At 46.8% G+C, this 23,831-nt stretch overlaps 1 protein-coding gene across 3 annotated transcripts; it reads right to left on the reverse strand.

The window, feature by feature from the left end:
• Positions 1-7,781: 7,781 nt before the first annotated feature.
• On the reverse strand, positions 7,782-23,770 carry LOC115286868 (putative olfactory receptor 10J6). Of its 3 annotated transcripts, XR_003906324.1 has the most exons (4): positions 23,683-23,747; positions 21,617-21,713; positions 9,051-9,194; positions 7,782-8,811 (listed from the first exon to the last, which is right to left on the reverse strand). XR_003906324.1 is itself a non-coding variant. In XM_029933201.1 (2 exons), exon 2 carries the CDS (start codon positions 16,843-16,845, stop codon positions 15,919-15,921), a length of 927 nt encoding a protein of 308 aa, XP_029789061.1. In that variant the 5' UTR covers positions 16,846-16,913; positions 23,683-23,728; the 3' UTR covers positions 15,471-15,918. The 3 variants fall into 3 exon arrangements, 1 of the variants encoding a protein (XP_029789061.1); XR_003906323.1 differs by lacking the exon at positions 21,617-21,713 and having other exon boundaries at positions 23,683-23,770; XM_029933201.1 differs by lacking the exons at positions 7,782-8,811; positions 9,051-9,194; positions 21,617-21,713 and adding an exon at positions 15,471-16,913 and having other exon boundaries at positions 23,683-23,728.
• Positions 23,771-23,831: the final 61 nt, after the last annotated feature.

Here is a 23,831-nt window from a genome sequence, read left to right on the forward strand (position 1 = left end):
AAGGGTCTCTGAGTAGGGGGTTGGTGTCAGCGAAATATCTATAAGAAAGAACACAGACAACATGAATGGTGGAAGAGACCACACTTTACTGTGAAACTTAGTGTCTTATACACCATAGGTGATTACATCTTTCTTTTAATGATTACATTGTTTGTAACTTCTTAGGAATCACATGTTTCAGAATAGATCATTGTTTTCACGGAAGAGAGAACAGAAAATTAAAGACAGGAATGAAGTACAATACAGAAGATCAAAAAACATAATTTATCACTAAAAATACATCAGCGGGAGTCTTATTTTGCGTATATAGTGTAATATTAACTGAAGCTTATGACAAGGCTATTTTTAAAAGTTCAAACAATAGTCTGTGAGTAAGGTGCCTCTAACTAGGGGGGAAGTTTCAATCAGAAAATCTGCTCATTTACTGAAACCGCAATTACCAAGTGGCATGAATAATAGGAAAACTAACTCCAGTCTCTGATCCACTTAGGTCAAGCAGTCAAGTGCACACATTTTCAAGTAGGGGTAGCAGGGTCCCAAAGGCCACACAGCACTTCTGGCTGGATGGGCCCCAACACTCACTGTACTCACCTCTATCACCTGAAATTTATGTGAAAGGGAATCCAGCAGTTTGTGTTGTGTCTGGCTCCTTTTCCTCAACCTCATTTGTGGGATTCATTCTCATTGTTCAATATAGTAGTAACTTGTTTATTCTTGTTGTAGCATTTCAATGTGTGAGTAGGGCTCCATTTATCCCTAGTACTACTAATAGGCATGTGCAAAGTTTCTACTACTGGCCTAGCATGAGTATCGTTTTCATGAACATTGTTGTTTGTGTCTCTTGGTGAAAATATATATTTTAGGTATATGCCAAAAATAAACCTGCTAGGTCCCAGGGTACATTTTTAGTGTGTGTTAGTGGCCCTATACCATTTTACCTTTCATTAGGAGTGCATGAACATTCTAGGTGGTTCCCCTTACCACATTGGGCATCATGTGTTTTTTAAAACTATATGGCAAGTATCTAGTGATATTGTGTGCCATAAATTGAATTTCGGTGTACTCCCAAAATTCATGTGTTAAAATCTTGACCACCAAGTGATGGTAGGGAAGTGGGGCCTTTGGGAGGTATTTTAGGTCATGGGGACAGAGCCCTCACAAATGGGATTATTGCTCTTGTAAAAGAGACCCAGAGAGCTCCCTCACTCCTTCCACCATGTGAGAAAGTCTGTGATCTGGAAGAGGACCCTCTCCTGACCATGCTGGCACCCTGATCTTGGACTTCCAGTCTCTAGAACTGTGAGAAATTCTACAATCCATCCAGTCTGTGGTCTTTTGTTAGAAGCAGCCTGAAAGACCAAGAAGTTGTGATCTTCAATCTGATTCCCCTGATTGCTAATAAAGTTGATATATCTTGTTTTAGTTGTTTGTGGTTTGGATATCACCTTTTGTGAAGTGTCCCCTCGAGCCTCCTGCCCATTTTTCTTTTGGATTCTTTGACATTTTAAGGAAGTTCTTTACACACATTGAATATAAAGCTTTTATCACCTTTTCCCAAATTAACAGGTTCAATGAAATACCAACAAAAATTCCAATAGTTTGTGTAAATTGAGAAACTCTACAATTTACATGGAAATGCAAAAGGCCAGGAATAGCTAGGACATTTTAAAGGAGAAAGTTGGAAGATTACTTTACTGGATTTCAAGATACTTTAATGTGAAAGTGGTTAAGATCTGTTGCATCAGCACAAACACCAATAGACCAATGAAATGGTAGAACAGAAACAGACTCACACTCAGACACTTGACTTCTGACAATATGACATTGAAGAACTGGAAAAGATTTTCTCCCCTGATAATTCTAGACCAACTGAATATACAAACAGAAAAAATTAAAACCTGATCCCAGCCTCACACCTTATGCAAAGATAAAATCCAGGCAAATTATAGATGTAAACATGTCAGATAAAATGGCAAAGCTTCTAAAAGATCATATAAGAACTTCTTTATGGTCTTGGGAAGGGAGGATTTTCTTAAGTAGGACACTTATTTATTTATTTTTTTAAAAAAATTTGATGTTTTGTTTATTTTTGTGAAAGAGAGAGACAGAGCCTGAGAGGGGGAGGGGCAGAGAGACAGGGAGATACAGAATCCTAAGCAGGCTCCAGGCTCCGAGCTGTCAGCACAGAGTCCAATGTGGGGCTCAAACCCATGAATGTGAGATCATGACCTGAGCCAAAGTCAGAGGCTTAACTGACTGAGCCACCCAGATATCCCTAAAGTAGGACATTTAAAGCACTAATGGTAAAGGGAAAGACTGCTACATTGGATTGCATTAAAATAATGTCTTTATATAAAAAGATGCCATTAGGGTGAAAAGCCAGCCCTTGCAGAGGGGAGAATGTATTTGCTGGGGTGGTGGCCAGATTGCTGTGTCAGCTGACTTCTGGCTGGTGTTGACTAATGGGAGGTTGGAAGGCAGAAGGGAGGGAGAAACAAGGATCTCTCCACCCCCATCCCCAGCTGTGGGTAGCCTTTCCAGCAGCAGCAGCAGCATCTGTATCTTCTCCATGGTTTCCACTTGAATTCCAGCTCTTACTAGTTTGTGACAGACCCTGGGTTCTAAGAACCCCCTTGTATTCAGCCCCACTAGTGCCGTAACTCCTCTCCTTTCCGCCCGCCTGATTTCAGAACCGCGGAGCCGGACAGCTCCGGACAGTTTCCAGTCCCTTAAGCGCTCCTACATCATTCACCTCTGGCCTGGGGTTTCTGTACACTGCAGAGATTTCCAAAAGCCTGCTTGGTAAGCAGGCATGTACGGCCATGAAATGTAGGAAATCAACCTCTTGAGGGTGACCCTCCATACATGAGAGATGGAAACTGATGAACAAATAATTCTTCCACTCCGTCCTCAGGTGGAAAAAATCTGTGTGTTCTCCATGTTCCTGAGAAGATCCTGGGTGGGACTGGGCTCGCATTCCCCACAGCACATGACCTCAACAATACACCCTCATGCTGGATTTTTATCCTCCTTTATTCTAACTCCTCACTCTAGCTTCTTGGAATCACATCATAAATTATAGTTAACCCTCGAACAACATGGATTTCAAAGGCATGGATCCAATTATATGTGGATTTTTAAAAATACAGTACTGTAGATGTCCTTTATCTTATGATTTTCTTAACATTTTCTTTAGCTTAATTTATTGGAAAGATAACAGAATATAACACATAAAACATACAAAGTATGTGTTAACCAACTATCTGTTATTGGTAAGACTTTTGGTCAACAGTAGGCTATTTGTAGTTAAGTTTCCAGGGAGTCGGGTAAGATACGGAGTTTTGACTGCATGGGGTAGGTGTGAGTGCCCCAACCCCTTCATTGTTGGTGTCCATAAGCTGTATTTTCCTGTAAGCTCTGGTCTCAGGCTCTGATTTTCAGTGAGAGGCAGGGAATCCAAGCCAAGACTTAGCTTTCTCTTAGCCCTTCCAGTGTAGGGATGCTACCAGATTTTTGATATGGTTAATCCCTGGTTTGTCTCCTTGTATCCTGTTGGGGTTCCTGTATTGGCTTCCTTATGTCTTCCATATGTAGAGTGGGCTCTTTCCCCAGTTATTCTGACCAATAAACCCTTCAGGCCTCTATCCCTCCTCTATATGACCTTGTAGCTTTTCTAGATTCTGGCCCTCTTCCTGCCTCATAGTCATGAATCTGCATGGGCTCTTGACCATTTTCTGCATTTTCACTATAAAGTCATCTGATTTGAGACACTTCTCATTTCTGTGTTGCAGGCACAGGAAAGCATAACACGGTATGGTAGATCATTTGTTGAGCTTTGCAGACCAAGGTCCAAATCCTGACTCTATCATGAGTGATGGTGGTGGCAAGGTCTTCTTTCAGGTTCCTCATGTGCAAGGTGGGAACATGAGTATTTGTTAGGTTCAAGTGAGTTAGTTCACTTAGGACAATCGTGATAGATAAAAAACATGAAGTAAATGTTCCTTTTCATTGCGACTCCAGAATCTACACTTGTTTTGTTTTCAGCCCTGATGCATCATGGATATTTCCCTCACCACTTTGATAAATTAATCTTATGCATTCGCCTAAGAATACTTGCTGAGTGTCTATATTCTGTATTTGCATTCATAAGCCTCCTTGTCACTTGAAGCTTAGCATTCCAGAAACCAAATTCTCCGTCTGTTTCTGCCAGCGACTCTCACATCCCCTAAGATAAGCTTTCATCTCTAACATTCTTGAGAGTATCATTTCACTTTTTCTAGTCATAACTGCCATAACTATCATGACTTCTACAGTGGCTCAGCTATGTGACAATGCTTTTTAAAACCTAATGCTAAAACTGCGAACATCCCGCGGACAGAGTTGGTGTCTTGACTGCATAGCCCCAACATTACTTTATAGTAAATGACCAACAAATGTTTGTTAAAGGAGTTATTTTGTATCTTAAACTTTGCTAGGTCTCCAAGTGATCCTAGTTTCCACATGAAGAAATAACCCCTAAGGAGATGGGTTACCGATTCTGTGCTCCACACCTTGACCCAGAAATTCACACACAGTGTTTAAGTGGCTGAGACAGAACTTCCATTAGTTGGGAACATGTGTCTTTTTACTCAGTGCTATCCTTCATTATTCTTGTTTGGGATTGTTCCTTTGCATTGTATCTGCTCAGACACTGCTATATCATCCTTACCCTGGACTGGCTATGCCCACTGGCATGCACCCCCCCCCCCCCGCAGCTGCTCACGGTGCTCCCCCACTGTGGGGGATGAGTTAGGTCAGGCTGTGGACAGACTGGTCCAAGCATTGAGGAGACAGTGTGGAGCTTGCTACTCAGACCAAGCTTTCAGATTCCCACCATGCTGGGTCTGTTTCCTTACATGTAGACTAAAATGAGGATCAAGCTACTGGATGTGAATGTTCCTTTGAAGCGGTGACATCCTGGTGACACCTGTGTGCCCCTGTCCCTGTCTTTGTGCCTCATCTTCAAGCTCCTCCTAGCCCAGCTCTACCTCCCACCTGCCTGCAGTGTCCTAGCTCCCTCTCTGCCCAGCAGCAGGGCCCCTGGCTGTGTGTGTAGATGTGGAAAGCTCCTTCCCTCTGGCTCTTCCTAAGGTTCTTGGGAAGAGGGAGGGGAAGGGTCCCAGGAGGGGATGGGGGGTCCTCTTCTTCCAGTGCATTAGCTGTGTGCTTTGCTGCCTTCCTTGTGTTCATTTCCTGGAGCTGGGCATTATGCGCGTGTATTTCCATCCCCGTGAACTCCCATTACCGTGTACCCTCCGCAGTGTGAAGCCCGCTTTCCAAAGAAAAAGAGCAGGGGCACCTGGGTGGCTCAGTCGGTTAAGCCTTCGACTTCGGCTCAGGTCAGATCTCACGTTCGTGGATTCGAGCCCCGCATCAGGCTCTGTGCTGACAGCTAGCTCAGAGCCTGGAGCCTGCTTCCATGTCTGTGTCTCCTTCTCTCTCTCTGCCCCTCCCCCTCTCATGCTCTGTCTCTCTCTGTATCAAAAAATAAATAAAAAACATTTAAAACAATTAAAAAAAAAGAAAGAAAAAGAGCAAATCTGATCAAAGCCTAACATGTCAGGGAAGCATAAAAAGCCACTCACCATCCTTCCTTTAGTCTGGGCCGTGGAGAGCCAGGAGGGCACACTGCATGTATAGGATTCTCAGGCTGATGGCATCTGCTAAGTCCTGTCCTCCTAACCTGAGCAGCACTCTGAATGTCCGGCTCTTCTTTCTCTGGAGTCCACAGGTAGTGCGGGGATGTGGTCAGGGAACATTCTACCTGTTAGGGCCCCAGAAACCAAAACCGGTGTGGCATGGTGCAAATTTAAAATACCACAAGGAAGAAAACTCAATAGGAATGAAAGACCAAGGAAATACTTGTCAGAACAAGGACAGCAAGTGGTGTGTGCAAGACAACAGTGCAGTGACAGACACTACAGAGCAGGGGCGGGGGCAGGGCGCTGACAGCCTGAGCTGCCGGACACCCCATGCCTGGAGGGAATCTTGTTTTGTAAAGAAAGAAATTCAAACAGGTGATCTAAGACAATCCTCTGTAAATATAATTTATGTGTAAATGACTATGCGGTGAAAATAACCTGTGGCCACTTCTCTGGAAGTCTTTGAAAACAAATAAGTTCTAGGGTGCTGGTAATGGATTAAGTAGTCTCTTAAGTAATATATGATAATCAGACATAAAATAGGTACGTGGCTGGCAAGAAAAACCCCTCAGCTTTGCCTCCATGCCAGCCAGAGCATCCAGAAGAATGTGCAAGTCTTTGTTTTTATTTGGTGAGGTGCTTCTGTGCTGTTTCAGGCATCAGAGCCTCAGGCTCCTGGCTCAGGCAGGGTTCAAGTGTGTGACATGCTCACGTGGATGTCAGTCTCTAGGTTAACACTCAGCCAAGCGAGAGAGAAAGGAGAAGTGGGTGTCAGTCTCTGGGTTAAGGCTCAGCCCTCCCTCCTTGTTCAGATTCATGGCACAATTGAAGTCTGAATCCCCATCTAGACTGCCTGCCTGAGGATGGATTCCCAGAGAATCTGGGAGTTTGATTGTGGGCTCCAGGCAAAAAGCTAAGTAGGATTTCTTTGCTGGTCTTTCTCCACATTCAGCTTCCCTGGGGCTGGCTGCCTGTATATGTGCCCCTGATCTGGTAAGCATCTTCATGGAGCCCCTAGTTTGGGGGTGGGGCTCTGGTCCTCCATGCCTCACCGGGAAGGCCCTCTGCAGTACCCAGCCCCCCTTGTGGCCTAGTACAACATCCTCTTGCACTTTCTGTTGTACTTCCTCAGCGGCCCTCTTTCCAGTCTCACTTCTTCCTTTAGGAAACCCTGCCTTCTCTCTCCACCCTGTTTTCCTCCATTAGATTTCCTCTCTGTTCCCTTGGTGTCCTAGACGTGACTCTTTCGGAACATTGACCAATATCTGTTCACTTGTTTGAGTGACCCACTGGATTGTGAGCTCCTTGGAGCAGGGCTTTGTATCAGAAAAACTCGGAGAGTGATGGTTGATCAACTCACTAACAAATTCCTTTTCGTCGATCTGCCTTTCTGTTCCAGTGGCTAGATTTGTCTATTCCAGGCATTAGAACTAAGATCTGCCTTCCCCTTTCCAGCTAGTATCCTTCTGTAAACCAAAGCTCGGGCTCCTAAACCTTGGCCCAGGGTCTCTTGCCTGTCGAATTATGCATGTTCTTGTCTTTGAGGGTATGATCCGATTCCTTGCCTTCATCGCATGGCAGTCATGAATTAAGACTGAAAAGTGTTCTACAGTTAACTCACCCCCCCAAATCACCTGAACTTACTTTTTGTCATCAGCAGGTGCACTGCTCACCTGGTCCTCATGGGTGGGTCCTGGGCAGTTCCCATAGTTTCTGATTAAGGCCGCCTGAAGTTCTTACCAGTAAGAATTCCCAGGTTCTTCATGCTCAGAATTCAATAATAGAACAAGACGTTGTGCATGACCAGCTTCATGGGCACGTGGCCTGGGTGTTGGAGCTTTCTGAATGTGGGTTAAAGCTCTTTGGGCGTTGCCTTGAAATTTTGGCATCCCTTGAACAAAGGATCCTACATTTTTATTATATACCAGTACTTGATTGTGTGGCTGAACTGGGTGTGTGTGTGTGTGTGTGTGTGTGTGTGTGTGTGTGTGTGTGATTGGGGGAAAGGCCTAAATAACCATTTTGAAGATGCAAACACCCCCTGACTGTCTTCAAAAACCTAACTTTTAAAAAAACGTTAATTGCTAATATTAGTGAGAATATGAGGAACAGAGCAGTCTCCTTTATTACTGTGGTAATGTAATTTTCCTAGAGGGAAATATGATTTTGTATACATTAAACTTTTAAAAACATTCCCTTTGTCTTGAAATTCAGAATCTTAATACATCATCTTCCATATCTTTACCCTCAAGGCTATTTTTTTTTGTTTTGACTTTTATTTTCAACTTTTATTCTTAAGGTAATACATGCACATAGTTTAAGAATCAGGCAGTACTAAAAAAGCTTCTAATGAAAAACCATTTCCTGCTTGATCCTTCCTCCCTCCTAAGTCCTAATTCCCAGAAGCAATTTGTTTAGCGATGTCTTCTGGTATTTACTTCTCTGTTCCTATACTAGTCCTTGATTTATCAAATTTAAGAAATCTATTAACTTCCTGTTAAAGTACAGATAATTTAAATCTTCTGCCTCCCCATAATCATGCTGATGTCTTTAATGCAGATCTTTCTGCATGTATTCTTAGACATTTGTTGGCTCTCTTTGCATAATTTTAGGGTTATGGAATTATTATCTATATTTCCATGAAGCTGTGTGCTTAGATTTATCTACTTTGCTTTATACTTGCACACGTATGGGGCAGCACAGTGTTTTTTCACTGCAGCATTTTTGGTAATACAATTAATGTCAAAGTCCATGTCCATTGCCGGGAGATAAATTAAATGAATATAGAATATTTTGCCACAGTTAAAAGCCATGAACTAGGTCTTCTCCCTGGTTAGCAATTGGAGGTGGGCCGAAGTTTCTGTGTGGGTGAAGACGAGAGCATCGCTTGACATGAACCCACTGGTGGGCCACCTGCATTTCTTGTTCTTGTTGTGGGTGACCTGGCAGGTGACGCACAGGATTCTCTGGTGCCTGGGTGCCCCAGCGATGCTCCTCCCCCTCTGTGCTCCTCTCTGGGCCAGCCATCACTTCCTGACAGTCCTTCTTCTCCAGTCTTTCACTCTGGACTCCAGCCTCTGGAATGCTCCAGTTATCCCATTTTTATTCCGCTGGGAAGAACTCCAATAGCCTATTAAAACAGAGCTCAAGCCATTAAAAAAAAGACAGGTTTTCATTCTTTATAGGTCAATCCTAGTACAGAAAACAGAGGACTGAATATTAAATATGTGATATCTAATCAAATTTCATACTATCCTATTTGTTCATCTGTTTTTTTTTTTTTTTTAAATCTCCATGCCTTTTTCACTTCTCCACGGGGAGAAGGCTGGAGAAGGTAGGATTATAGATCAAGGATCAAGGCAAACTTACCCATAAACCAATGAGAGCCCAGTTCTGCAGATGGAGGCTTGTCACGGTGCTGCTTGGAACCAGTTGAAGTCCCTACTGTCTCTGGTCTGAGGCTTCTTGTTGGAAACTAGCTGCTTCAGCTACAGAAGGACTTTCCTATGATGCCTACAGATTAGATGGAGTAGTCAGGTTTGTTTCCTATTATGAATGTTAATTACTCTATAGGAGGCTCTCAAACTACACACTCATCAGGTCTTTAAAGAGCCCCAGTGGGGGGAGCCTGGTTGAGGGCTTGAGGGCAGAAGCTGTGTTCCTCAATGAGGGCTGGGAAGTGGCGGGTCTTGGATCTGGGCTAGGGCAGGTCCAAGGATTCTACCAAACCAGATGCCTAGCAGAGGCTTCATTCTTCATCCATTGGCTCTTGGCACCCAGCTTGCAAATGTTTCTCAGAGATAAAGGGGTTGGAGAAAGTTCCCAGAGCTTCAAGGTGTCTTAAATAAGGGGGAATAATCCTGGGTTGGGGATGGGAGAGAGGCACCAGGAAAGGAATAGGAAGCCGGTTCAGTGGTTTATTCTCCCGATCATAAGATCATACAGGTGCCTGAGAAGGCACACAACTGAATAAGCAGAGAAATTTGGTATCTTGTCTCTACCTGCTCTTCCTTACAGACCTGGCCGGGGAGGTATTGTCTTCCCTATGTGAGAGCAAGGAAGTCTTACTGCCAGAGGCAAAAGTTTAAGTTTGTCTGCAGCCGGTCGAGACCCTGGCCTCGTTTCAGAGTTTGCCTCTGTTCTTTGCAGCCAAGGCCAACCTCATCCACACATTTGTTCTCCTTCAACAAAGGCTTATTGAGCTCCCATAAAATGGCAGGTGCAGTCCCCTGCATACCTGAATAATGCAGTTTTGAAAATGTGTACAAAGTTCTCACTTTTGAAGGTTGAACAAAATCCTGTTACTAGATGGATTCCATTGAGAGCGAAACAATTTTACAAAATTCTATTTATGTGTAATCAGTTTATTGATCACTTTGAACACAGCTGGATGGGTATAAACAGTTTGATTTTTTTCTCTCTCTCCAACGTCTATTTCCAACCAGGCTCTGGAGAATTTCTATTTCCTGTCTTTTAATGCTATTTTGGACAGAGTCTATGTTTCCTCCTCTTTCAATTATTAAAAGTTGAGATCCCCGCTCCTCACTCTGCTGCCCTGTCCATGGGCAGGCATGTGGTTTGGAAGGTAGAAAGATCAGTCAGGTCATTGGTTTGTTCTTTTGATTGGTCTCTTCCTCCAGCTGTTTGTATTGGGGCTCAAGGGTTAGAAGAGGCAGGGTCTGTGGTTTCAGTAGCTTTCTCTTCTACATGAGCAGCCTTGGAAATTGTGGTTGGGGGAATTGCCAGCCTGGTGCTGAAATTTCTCCACTGCTTCAGGGCTTAGCTCTTCAAGGCATTGAGGTGGGTATGGAGAGAGTCAGAGACCAGTGGCTGTGAATTCTGTTGACAGCCTTGCTGGCTGGCATGCCCCGTGAGTGGTTATTGGGGTTCCTTTGGCTGCTGCTGACGGATTTTGGGGTGTAGTGGAATGCCAGCTCTGGCATAGGCAGGAGCTCTTTGAGGGGTCCTACAGAACCTTCTGGACATGGGAATGCAGAGTCCCCTCCCTCTGAGGCCCTACGTACAGAAGACCTGGGCACTCCTAGTGCCCTCACGTGGGGCCCGGCAAGTGACCGCTAGCCTCGGCCACTCGGTGGAGTCCATTTGATCATAAGAAACTCGTACATTTTTGTCATGCTTCGTCATGCCTGACCACCTATTTACCCTGTTGGGGAAAGAGGTTTCCCCCACGTCAGATGGCACAAGGTGGCCAAACGCATGACATCTGATGTTAGAGGAGATTGGCAGTGGTCGATCAGTCCCATGCAGGTCCAGGGGAGGATATGCAGGGCTATGGGGAGGGGGGGCTATACTAGAAGTCAGAATGAACCAGAAGGGTTGTAGGAGGCAGGTTTGCTTTGCAGTGACCAGATGAGGTGGCCTTTGCTTTCCACAGGAAAATAATTGGCTGGTCTTGCATGAGTGGTGTGGTTCAGAAAGATTAAAGATACAAAATGGCAGTGACAGAGTGAAAAAGACCTACTCTGAAGTTGGCCAGCTGGTCTTGGGGTCAGCCCTGTGCCTTACCAACTGCATGACTGGAAGCCAGTCAGTGATACGTCTCCCACGAACCTAAAAAGTGGGTGTAACAACTCCTACTTCGTAAGGTTATTATAAGGATCAACGAAGATATTTGGAGATTGTCATAAAATCCAACGTGCTATAAAGCTGTGACTTGCGGTCTTAAATGAAATAATGGAGATGATTAACAGCACAGAGCCTGCGGTGTAGTAAATCCCAAGTAAATGGTAGGTGCTTCTGTCGTAAGCCACACTGCTTTCCTGGGTTTGGAATTGCTTTCCCTCGAGATGAGTTTCCATACAGAGCCATGCGGTGTATGCCACTTAGCCCTTAGGGACCTCTGCCTTCTCTCAGCCCTTACTTCCCAGAGCAATTTCCCTCCCACAGCCAAGCCTTTTCCTTGCTGGTGTTGGTATTTCTGGGTCAGCTTCCTCCCCCCCCCCCACTGGCTCCCTTTTAAGGCAGGAGAAATAGGGGCGAGCAATCAGGTGGTGAGAAACTGAGGGATCTGGTTCCCTTAACAAGGGGCCTGAGCTCTTGTTCCTGTAGGATTCAAGGTCTGCAACTATAGGGGACTATTTTCTTTTCTTTTTAATTTAATTTAATGTTTTTTTGGCCTCATGATGGATTTCTAATTTTGTCAAGATTAGGACAGGTTGTCATTATTTTTCCGCAGTTCTATTGATAGGATTGATATTGGACTTCATATAAGTTTAAGGTATACAACATAATCTGGTGTGTGTGTTTGTATGTGTGTGTGTATTGTGTGTGTGTGTGTGTGTAGTGAAATGATTATCACGATAAATTAACATCTATCATCACATATAGTTACACATTATTCTTTTCCTTGAACTTTTTTTTTTTTTTACTTTTTAAGTTTATTTATTTTGAGAGTGAGTGAGTGGGGAAGAGGCAGAGAGAGGGCGGGGACAGAGATCTGAATCAGGCTCCAGGCTTGAACCCACCAACCATTAGATCATGACCTGAGCTGAAGTTGGATGTTAACTGACTGAGCCACCCGGGCGCCCCTTTTTTTTTGTGAGAACTTTTAAGATCTACTCTTAGCAAGTCTCTGATATACAATATAGTGTTGTTACCTAAAGTCCTCTTATTGTCCATCTCCAGAAACTATTTATAATTAGAGGTTTGTATCTTGATTGAAAATTTTTTTAAGTTTATCTTGAGAGCAATAGAGACAGCATGAGCAGGGGCGAGACAGAGAAAGAGAGAGAGAGAGAGAGAGAGAGAGAGAGAGAGAGAGAGAGAGAGAGAGAAGCCAAAGTAGGTTCTGCATTGTCAGTGCAGAGCCCGATGTGGGGCTTAAACTCACAAGACCATGAGATCATGACCTGAGCCGAAGCCAAGAGTCAGATCCTTAATAGACTGAGTCCCTCAGGTGCCCCTGGAAGTTTGTACCTTTGGATCTTCTTCACTCTGTTTTCCCAAACCCCTTACTCCTCACCTCTGCCAACCACAAATCTGATCTGAGTTTTCATTAGATTCCACATGTAGGTGAGATCATACAGTATTCACGTGACTATTTTTCACTCAGGACATCATGCTAAGTGTCCTAATCTTTAATTTTATATGGCACATTACTTTATTTAAAAACTTCCTTCTCGTTGAGTTTTGAAGATTATATCCTAGTATGGGTAGGAATGGTTTTCAATGAAAATGCCAACAGATTCTGTGTTGCTAAGGGGTTACTGCAACGATTAATTAGAGAGGAGGGTCCTAAAGCAACTGGGAGGTTGGCTTGCAGGAAGTCCTGGGAGCCAGATGACCCTGCCGACATGGACCAGCTTATTCCTGTTCTGGAGGTGAGGGCCAGTGGCACCAGGCACGTGTCTGGCCACTGAACACCTGCTATGAAGTCCAAGTGCAGTATGAGACTTGGGTGGGCACTCAAGTACTGATTTGTTGAGCACATTCTACCCAGCACTGCTCCAGGATGCATTATGAGCATGAGAAAAACCATTCCTGGTCCCACTGTGTTTGGGACCCAGCAAGAGAAGCACCCCCACAGTCAAACAAGGAAAGCACAAGGAGAAAACTGCACTAATGGAATTTCACGCCAAGAACTTGAGGGACGTGTAAGAACGGTTGCCTGCATTGGAGTGGAATGCATAGCGCTGCAGAAGACCACTCGAGGCAGCCTTCGCAACCAGATAAGTCTGTACAGAATAACCCGGTAAGGGCACGAAAACCATATATAGTTTTTATATATAGTTTTATATGATATATATAGTTATATATCTATATCCATGTATCTACATAGATATAGAAGGAAACCAACCAAGAAACAGTTTCTTGACTCTAGAGAGCGCACTGATGGTTATCAGAAGGGAGGGTGGGGGGCTGGGTGAAATAGGGGTGGGGGGAAGGAGGGCACCTGTGATGAGTGCCAGGTGTTGTGTGGAAGTGTTGAATCATGGTATTGTGCACTTGGAAGCACTATTACCCTGCACATTAATGTATTAAAATAAAACCTGAAAAAAATCTTTGGCTTCATGGCCAGCACAGCGGAATTAAACCTTATATTCATGAAAGGTGCTGTTGGGTACAGAGCAAGGAGGTGAATCCAGGCTTCTGATTTCAGGTCCCTTCTCTCTCCCTCCTGTGATGCAGCAGCTTATCTAAGAAGTTTAGGAGCGCCTATATTTAAAAATCTGGACATGTAATCGAAGAATCATAGGCCACAGTCTGGAGAAGGGGTCTCTGCCTCGGTGTTCAGGTCCCCCTCCTGGCAGTTGCCCCCAGACCCGGTGCTGACATTGAACTCCTGAGCACACAGGGAGTTTGTGCTGGGTCCACTGCTGTGGGCATGCAGATGGAGGGGGGACGCAGGGGGACCTCCCTGCTTCGGTCCTTGGACTCAGGAAGAGTGGCCGTGTGGAGCAGTAGAAGGGGAGCAAGGGGCTGGGCAGGGCCATGGTGCGTCTGGGGAGGGTTAGAACGGGTTTGGTCTTTGTCCTGCTTCGCGCTCAGAACAGCCCTCCCTCCCCTCCTCGCTGCCTCCCTCTCTTCTGTGCACAAAAAGACAGACCTGAGGACCCGAATGGCTGCTAGTCCAGAAGGAATGGAGGAGGATGGGTAAGAAGTAAGAGTTGGTGCTGTGCGTGGTCTTGGTGGCAGGGGGAGAGGTCCTGTCATCCTGTTGGAGAGACCTTTCTGGAGGAAAGATGCCCTGCTCCTCAGAGGTGCCAACTTTGGGTGTGGGGGAGGGTTTCATGGTGGGCTGAACTTGAGAGTGCTGTGGGGGGAGACCTGGTGGCAGATCTCAGACCCTTGGACCCAGCCTTTGACCTCTCAAAAGCTTCTGTAGGAAGCCTTGCTCCGAGGATGCAGAAATCTCAAAGACCTAGGACAGAACCTTCACAGAGATGACCAGACCTTAGAATCACAGAGATTCCCCACTTAGAATCTCAGCCATCCATACAGCCAGACCTTACTCTGGATGGTGAAGGGAAAGGAAGTCACACCTTTAAGAAGACAAATGTCATTAAGCAATGGGCAGATAAGCCTTCCTCATATGATACCGAGGACAAAGACACATGTGCCTGAAGTGACTAACCCTCCCCATCATCACCAGAGGGAACAGTATAAGAGGTTCTGTGCAGGGGGTGCATGGAGGGCTCACTTGGTTAAACGTCCAACTTCAGCTCAGGTCATGATCCACGGTTCATGAGTTTGAGCCTCATGTCGGGCTCTGTGCTGACATCTCAGAGCCTGCTTCGAATTCTGTGTTTCCTTCTCTCTACTCCTCCCCTGCCTGTGCTCTGCCTCTCTCTGTCAGAAATAAATAAATAAATGTAAAAGAAAAAAAAAGAGGTTCTGTGTAGGTGTGAAACCAGGAAAGCTCCCAGAAGCCCTGGGGGAAAGGACAATTTCCTTACGAAGCCTGGTAGGAATAGAGATTTTGTTTTTCAGCCTTTTTTGGTGAATTGAGCAACTACTCCTGACTGCTGGTGGTTTTTGTTTTTGTTTGGTATTACCCAAGGAATGCCATGGTGCGTGTGCAAATCATACTTTCATGGTTCTTCAAACAGAGCACAGCTCCTTTTGGCCAACTTCTTTTCCTTCAGAGCAACAAGAGGGAAGCCAGCTCCATGGAGAGGACTGGCAGCCAGAGAGACTCACGGGCATAGTCAGAGGTGATGTGAGGCCATGGCCAGTCCTCTGGGGACCACACGGAAGAGGCGCAAAGTCATTAGTGTCAGCCAAATAATAGAGGCTACGCTTTCAAGAACGAAACTGGTATCTTTCAAATTTCTTAATCTTTTTTTTTTTTAATACACACCTCCTTTTTCCCAAAGGTTCTGATATAATTTCACTATTGACTATTCTTCCCTTGCTGAGATTTTGTCCAGTTCCATTTTTGGAGGTCATATTATGAAAGTTCTAGAAGTTTTTCTTTTCAAACCCCAAAGAATCACATTTAATATGCTTTTAAGACCTTCCCTGCCCCTCTCTCGAAATGCAGATATACTTTCTTAAAAACCATGCCCATCCTCTCTGACCTTTCAACTACCCAGATGAAAACACCTGGCCAGAACTTTGGCATATATGAAAACAAAAAGATTTCATGTAGGGGTGCTGACGGAAGATGGGCACATCCCATTCAGGAATGGACTGGACAGGACGGACTTGCAAGGCTGGAGGCCGTGAAGACACGCATCGCTCAGAGATTGAGGTCTCTTAGCAACAGGTCAACGTATTAGATGCTTCTTCCCACAGCTCTGCGCAGAGCGTCCTTGACCTCCTTGTTCCTCAGACTGTAGACAACGGGGTTCAACAAAGGAGTGATGATGGTGTAAGTCACTGAGAGAAGAAGGTCTTGTTCTGCAGAATCCTCGGACTTGGGCTTGAGGTAGGCAATGGAGGCACAGCCGTAGTGGACAATGACCACCGTGAGGTGGGAGGCACAGGTGGCAAAGGCCTTCTTCCGGCCCTGGGTGGAGGAGATCCTGAGGATGGTGGAGATGATGAGGACGTAGGAGATGAAGACCAGGCCCACAGGGACCAGGATCACAAGGGAACTGACAACAAAATTGATGATCTCATTGATAGTGGTGTCAATACAGGAGAGTTTTAGGACAGGGAGGATGTCACAGAAGAAATGTCCAATCACTCTGTGACAGAAGGGTAGGGTGAAGATGGATGTCACCTGGACGGTGGCCATGGCCAGGCCAATGCTGAAGGCTCCACATGCCAGCTGGACACACACCCTCATGCTCATGACGACCGTGTACCTCAGGGGGTTGCAGATGGCCACGTAGCGGTCATAGCCCATCACTGTGAGTAGAAAGCAGTTGTTGATGGCTAAGGCAACAAAGAAGAACATCTGGGTGGTACAGCCTGCCAAGGAGATGGGCTGGTTCTGGGCTGTGAGACCAGACAGCATCCGTGGAATGGTGACCAGTGTGTAGACGGTCTCCGAACTCGCCAGCGTGCTCAGGAAGAAGTACATGGGTGTGTGGAGGTGACGGTCGACGCAGATGACCGTCACAATGATGGCATTGCCAGCCAGGGTTAACATGTACAGGATGAGGAAAACCACAAACAGAGTGGACTGATGCTCATGGAATCTGGAGAATCCCAGGAAAATGAACTCGGTCACTTCAGTGAGGTTCTTTCTCTGCATTCTTCAATTCCAGTGTCCGAAAACAAGGTGGAAGTCAGCACAGAGCCGTCTCCATCCTGATGTGGACTCTGGAGCAGGGATCAGAAAGGATGTAAGGCATGCACACATGCACGTGGTCTACTTTTTGGTCTATAATCAGGGTGCTGGCATAGGTCTTATGGCCGGCTTTTCTCCTTCTCCCTTTTTAGTTTGTGATGTCTGATCTTCCCTTAAGCCTCTAGCCAAGGACTCACCATTCAATGAGACTACCCTGTGTACCTTTTCAAAGTATCATCATGCATGCTATTTTGTAGGGTATGGATGGGAAGCTTTTCCTTTTTTTCCTCCCTTTTTTCATGTTTTATTTTTGAAAGTGTAAGTGGGGAGAGGGCAGAGAGAGAGGGAGACAGAGGATCTAAAGCAGGCTCTGTACTGACAGCAGTGAGCCTGATGCGGGGCTCGAACTCCTGACCATGACCTGAGCTGAAGTCGGCCGCTCCACTGACTGAGTCACCCAAGGGCTCTGGCTTTTCCCTTTAATAACAGCCCTCAAGGGCCCCAAGTCCACGCTGTCCCTGCTTTGCCTGTGTGTCTTCCAGGGAAAGTAGAAGCCTCCGGAACAAGAAAATGGGGGTCAGGAAGTCAGGCTTTTACTGAGATAGAGTTACTGGTGGGTAGCTGTCACTTAGGAAAAAGCTAGAACAGTGTACAGGTTGAAGAATTAATCTCAGGGACAGGATGGCCGGGAACACTCTAGTGAACAGGGGGTCGTCTGGGCCAGCCCGGGATGGTCTGTCAGACCGCTGGCAGATTGCTTTGTTGTAAAAGCGCTAACAGGGACTTGAGGGTTTAGGGTCAGGCAAACTAAAAGGAAAAGGGGAAGTCACTGGAAAAGAGAAGGACCAGCCACAGGATAAAAGAAATAACTGATTTTTTTGTTTGTTGGAGGAGGGAATTTTAAGGGTGATGAAGTATAATATTTGATTTTAAACTGCCAAGCTGAGCTGTGATCTAAGGTCCCAGCAGAGCCCCAGACCTCCCCTGTGAGCTGCTGTGTGTGCAGCTTGCGTCAGTGGGATCGAGAGGTGGCGAGAACTGGGTGACTGATCGCACAGTGCGGGAGGGAAGTGGAGTCAGGAAGACCGGCTTGCTGGGAGTGAGTGGAAGAAACCTCAGCCTCTCTGGTTCTGCCTCTCCACCTTGTAAGCACTTTCGGTCTTTCCTGGGAGTTTGTTGAGGGGCCGTGGGACGGCCACGTATATCAGAAGGTGGTTTGAGCCATTTTACTTGAAGACCGAGATCACCGTGGCCGGCAGCAGGCTGCAGCGTTGGGGCACGTTGCGGAACCTCTACTAGGAATTGAGGAAATGCAATCTAGAAAATGTGGCGAGTTTTCCGGAAAATACTTCGTCATAGAAAATAAGGAGGCAAAGGTTCAAAGTAGAGATGGGTGGGGCACCTGGGTGGTTCAGTCAGTTAAGCTTTGGGCTCCAGATTTTTGGCTCAGGTCACGATCTCATGGTTTGTGAGTGCAGAACATGAGCACTCACATGTTCTCTCTCTCTCTCTCAAAAGTAAACATTTGGCAGGGAAAAAGTAGAAATGGGTGTCCCACAAAACAAAAGATCAACAAGAAAAAAAGGTAGATTCCAGGGCAACCGTGTGCCCTTAGGCAGCTTTTTAGAAACATGAGGGTAATGTTATCATTTAAAGTTAAAACTAGGGGCTCCCGGGGGAGGCGGGGAGGTGGCTCAGTTGTCTGAGCGTCCGACTTTGGCTCCGGTCCCGATCTCACAGTTCATGAGTTCGAGCCCCACGTCCAGCTCTGCCCTGACAGCTCGCGGAGCCTGCTTGAGATTCTGTGTCTCCCTCTCTCTCTGCCCTTCCCCTGCTTGTGCTCTGTTTCTCTCTCTCTCTCTCTCAAAAATAAATAAGAACCTTAAATTTAAAAAAGTTAAAAGTAAACATTTGATTCCTCAGTCTCACTAGTCCTGTTTCAGGGCCAAAAAGCCACGTGACACGTGGTACCAGGACTGGACAGCCGACCTGGGAGAAAGGTCCACCCTATTGGAGGGAGCTGCTGTTCTCACTGTGGACAGACGTGAGGAGACGCCAAACAACAAAACCACATAAAGAATAATAATCGTAGTAAAATATTTGGATGCGTGTGTGAATGCATACAAACTATATATGCAAGAGAAAGCCTGAAAGCAGATCTACCTGACATTCTCACATGTCAGCTGCTGAGTGGGGGCTGGCGGATAAGAGGGCATCTCACCGACTTCTCACACTGCTGTGTTTACAGTGAGGACAGTGACCCGTGGTGTAAAGTACTGGGGAGCACGGAAGTGCGGCTCCCGGAGAGTTAGGAGAAGTCACGAGAAGTCATGGAGGAGACCTGGCAGCAGATAGCCAGACTGAGCAGGGAGGTCACTGCTGATTATCTGCTGGTTTCAGGAGCATGTTGGGCTGGGAAACCAGGTTCCAGGCAGTAAATAAAGAACCCCAGTATGTCCTGGATGAAAACCACGAATCGTATCTGCCTTCCCTGTTTCTGGATGAGCCTGTTGTAAGGAGTGCCAGCAAGTGGCTAAGGAGATACTGAGCCAGGAAGGTTGTGCCCACATCTGTCGTTGGGGAGAGGAGAAAATACCAAACTGAATGGAGTCAGGAGAGGGGTGGAAATTCCTGGTATCTTTAAATTAGGGTCTGAAAAGTGCCGCTTTCCTCCCAGACCAGCCACAGGTTTGTTGTGAGTATGCTTCCTGTAAATACGAATTTACTTCCTTTGAAGAGATTATAAAGGTTTAGAGAGGATGGCTGACTTCTGGGGAAAAAGAAGTCACTTTTTTTGCCTGTGGTGCACAGTGGGTTTGGATGGAACAGACCATGAAAGGTGATGTTAGGACCTCCTTAGAAGTTGGAAAGAAATGCCAGTGTTCCCGTGCGCCTGAAGACCTGCGGGGACGCAGAAGGGTGGAAACGGCCCAAGCAGCCTTAGTGTCTGCTTAGGGGAAAGGGGCGTGGGGTGTGAGGGAATGGCGACGCGCTGCCGCTAGGGGAAGCTGCCGCCTCTCCCGCCCCAGTTGCACTGGGCGGGGGGGAATGGAGGGAACCCATGGCAACTGGGGTTCACCCTCCACGTGGTCCATCCTCTCCGTGGTGCCCGCTACCCCTCCTACAGCCGGTGTCATCTGCTCACCCGGACTTGTCCTAGAATTCTTCCCAAGCACAGGCCACGCCCAAAGCCCTGTTTTACAGCATCTTGTTACATTTCGAGTGATACTTGGGCACTGGGTTCAGATTCAGGGTAATCGCCCACTTAGCTCCTTTGGCAACCTCTCTTCGAAGTGTAGGAGCTATCCCGAATTATTACTGGAGAGCAACGTCTGGCTGGATGGCAGCACAGCGCTGCTGCTGCCCCTGGAGGTGAGGTGGCCCCCGAGGGCGAGGTGGGAAGTTTGGGAGACGCGAGCGAATCCCAGCGTTCATGCTCCTTGGTCTTCTGGTCTGACACGGAAGACCTCAGGTGGCAAGAGAGGACAGTGCTCTCCCTGGGGCGGGAGGAGAGTCATGGGGAGTACTGCGGAGCCACCAGAGCGGTTAGAACTGTGTCAGTGAACTTCAGGACGATTTTGGCCCCAGATCCCCCACTCTACCGCCCACCCCAGGGCACTGGCTGCCGTTCCGAGTCTGCCCGGCCAGAAACGACGGCGGCCATGGAATGAGCCCCTCTCCCATCCCAATCTGAGCCCTCCTGTGGCTGAACCCTGCGGCTGTTTTGTGTAAGGGACATACCAGTAGATGATCTCGAAAGCATGGTATAGCACAGAAAGCTTTCAAAATGATTTATACATTCCAGAAGGATAAAAACCCTCTGGGAGAGTAAGAATACAGAAATGTGCTCATGCATCAAAATTGTAGTCCTGAATCTAGTATTTCTAGTAGAGGAAAAAAACAGAGGGGAGGAAACACTGAGGGTATAAACGCAACACCATTTGCAAGGGGAAGAAATGAGGACAAAACCCACAGGTGATTATAAGTGCCTAAATCTTCATAAGTAAAATGTGTGCCTAGAAACAGAGTCTGTGTTGAAAAATCTAAACTCGGCAAGGTAGGCGGAGCCTCTGTAATGACACTTCGTGTCTTCCACAAACGTGGGTGTGAAGAGGATTGCAAGTTAAAAGGAAAAAAAGAGCATGTCTTTTTGCCTGTCCTTTACTCTTCATTTTTTAAAATTTGTTAATGTTTTATTTATTTTTGAGAGAGAGAAACAGTGTGAGCAGGGGAGGGTCAGAGACAGAAGGAGACAAAGAATCTGAGGACAGGTCCTAGGCTCTGAGCTAGCTGTCAGCACAGAGCCCGATGCGGGGCTCGAACCCACGAACCGTGAGATCATGACCTGAGCTGAAGCCGGATGCTCAACCGACTGAGCCACCAGGCACCCCTGTCCTTTACTCTTCGTGTCAAATAAAACAGACCTAGGGAGCCAGCAAGGGAGGCATTAAGAATCTGATTCCATGAACGATTTGAATTGATGAGAATGGTGACTTTTCTTTGGGCGGAAGTGTTCTGCTGCCCAGGAGGCCGCCCACCTTCTTGAGTCTGGGACCTGCCTGTGCTCTGTGCACACCAGGCAACTATGTTTTATTTGCAAAAGATCATGGAAGTGGCAAGAAAACGGATTGCTGTTCTCCCCACCCCCCAAAAGAAGTACCTGAATCTTGGTGTCTCTCAGATCTGAGCCTTACTAGGTTCTAGGTCAGCCTTACTGGATTATTAGGTTACTTACACGTCGCTGGCTCTGGCTTGAAGCACAGGGTAACACCTTCACGCTGAGCAACTCTGGTCCTTGCAGCTGTGCCTTTTGGAGAAGGTGCCCCTTTAAACTGTGATTCGGAAGAGACTCTCAGGAGAATTGCTGCCAGGCTTTGGTCTCCTGGGTTGATTTGCCAAGAGACTCCCTGGGCATCCCCTGGGGCTGCATGGAGCCAGAATCCAGAAATGAGCCAGGGGAGCTCATTACAAATGGATCGTGCACGGAAGAGTGGCCACGCTTTGGTCTCCCATGGGCTGGCACTTTTTTCCCAGGGAAAGAGAACTCGGCTCATGTAGCACCGTCTCTTGTCCTCTTGGTGAAAGTGCACTTGTGCCGAAGTCACAGGTGCCCCCCCCCCCCCCCATCTAGGGGGAGAGCTCATCTCATTTCTTCTGGCAGGAGACCTACATGGGTTTGGATGGGCAAGGATGAAGTCTGGGGGCAGGGACTGAAGTGGAGCGTGGATGGTCCCTTATTTGTAGGAACATGCCAGAAAGTTAAGGCAGATGATTTAAAGTTCTGGAATCCTTCTCCTCCTCCAGACCACCCTTGCTGATGGTGAGCACCTGTGCTGGGCTCGAACCTGTGCTGGGCAGATGTCTGTCCGTGCCCTCCACAAAGCCCTCGAGGCAGCAATGAGAAGCCGCTGAAATGCTGCATATCTGCCTTTGCCTTCTCCAAGTTTGCCTCTCTTAAAACTTGTTTTAGGTTCTGCGACCGAGGGGGCTGTGAAGCTAAAACTGTCTACTATGAAGAACCAGCAGGGGGGAGCTGGGTGGCTCAGTCAGTTAAGCCTCTGACTCTTGGTTTCAGCTCGGGTCATGATCTCACCGTTTGTGGGTTCAAGCCCCACATTGGGCTCTGTGCTGACAGTGTGGAGTGTGCTTGGGATGGTCTCTGCCTGCCCTCCCTCCCTCCCTCTCTCAAATAAATAAACTGAAAACAAACGAACAAACAAGAACTAGCAATGGTGGACTACGCAACGTCTGGGCAAACATGGCAGTGCGCTCCTGGAGGAAATATGTACTGTATGGAAGAGGCCAGTCTTCCTAGGGCACACAGTGCAGGGAAGGTGGTTGACCTTAAACTGGGAAGCAAAGCCTTGCATTTAGATCCGGTGAGCGGAAACTAACTTTTCTATGTGGGGTTTTCCTCTCACCAGCAAATCTTGGATTCCACCTGCTCCTGCTGCCTGACCCTCTTGCCCCATTAATGGAGTCCACAGTTCTGTCTTCCTTCCTCAGGTCTGCTGCCTGCCTCTTTGTTGATCCTGGGCCAATGAGCACGTGAGATTGAAGTTGTCACTTGTATCATTCGGAAGCTCTCCTGGGATGTGGCCTTTCTGATTTCCCTCAGCCCCCTGCCCCGTTATCTGAGGGCAGAGCCTGCCTTATTTTCCACACATAGCCACATTCTCTTTGGCGTCCTTCTCTAATAAGACACCTCATTTCTGTTGGACAGGTGCCTTGTGGCTTTTGTAATGAGGGTAACTCCTGATAAAATCTGATGGTTCGTGGTGTTGTAATTAGAACACTAGGTGCTAAGAGTCATACACGGAAGAGGTAAGTGGGGATCAGGTAATGGAGGGCAATGTCATGGTGAAGGGTTTAAGATGGGGAGCCAGGGGTGCCTGGGTGGCTCAGTCGGGTAAGTGTCCGACCAGCTAAGGTCATGAGCTCACAGTCCATGGGTTCAGGCCCTGCATCGGGCTCTGTGCTGTCAGCTCAGAGCCTGAAGCCTGCTTCGGATTCTGTGTCTCCCTCTCTCTCTGCCCCTCCCCTGCTAATGCTCCCTCTGTCTCTTTCTCTCTCTCAAAATAAAGACATAAAAAAAATAAGATGGGGTCCATAGGGGGTTGAGCTGGGAGGTCCTAAGCAGTATCCTTGAAGACGTTACCAATGGGATTTTTTTTCCCTAGGAAAAAGGTGAGTTTGTATTCTTGCACAATGAATGCCAGACTTTTCTACCGTTTTAGTTTTCATGCCTGCTGCTACTTTTCCCCATCACTTGATGTCAGGTCCTGCGTTACTTTTACTTACTGCGTTGTTTCTCTGGTGTGACCTCTGTAGCTGGAAAACCAAATAGGGTTCCTTGTGACATTTTGCACACACTGGAGTTAATCACGTGACAGGGAGCTGGTAAGGAGCGCCCCCCACCCCCCCCACGCTGCTCCCAGAGCCTCTGGCTT

Source organism: Suricata suricatta, chromosome 3 (genome assembly GCF_006229205.1).
Source record: "Suricata suricatta isolate VVHF042 chromosome 3, meerkat_22Aug2017_6uvM2_HiC, whole genome shotgun sequence".
Lineage (NCBI taxonomy): Eukaryota > Metazoa > Chordata > Mammalia > Carnivora > Herpestidae > Suricata > Suricata suricatta.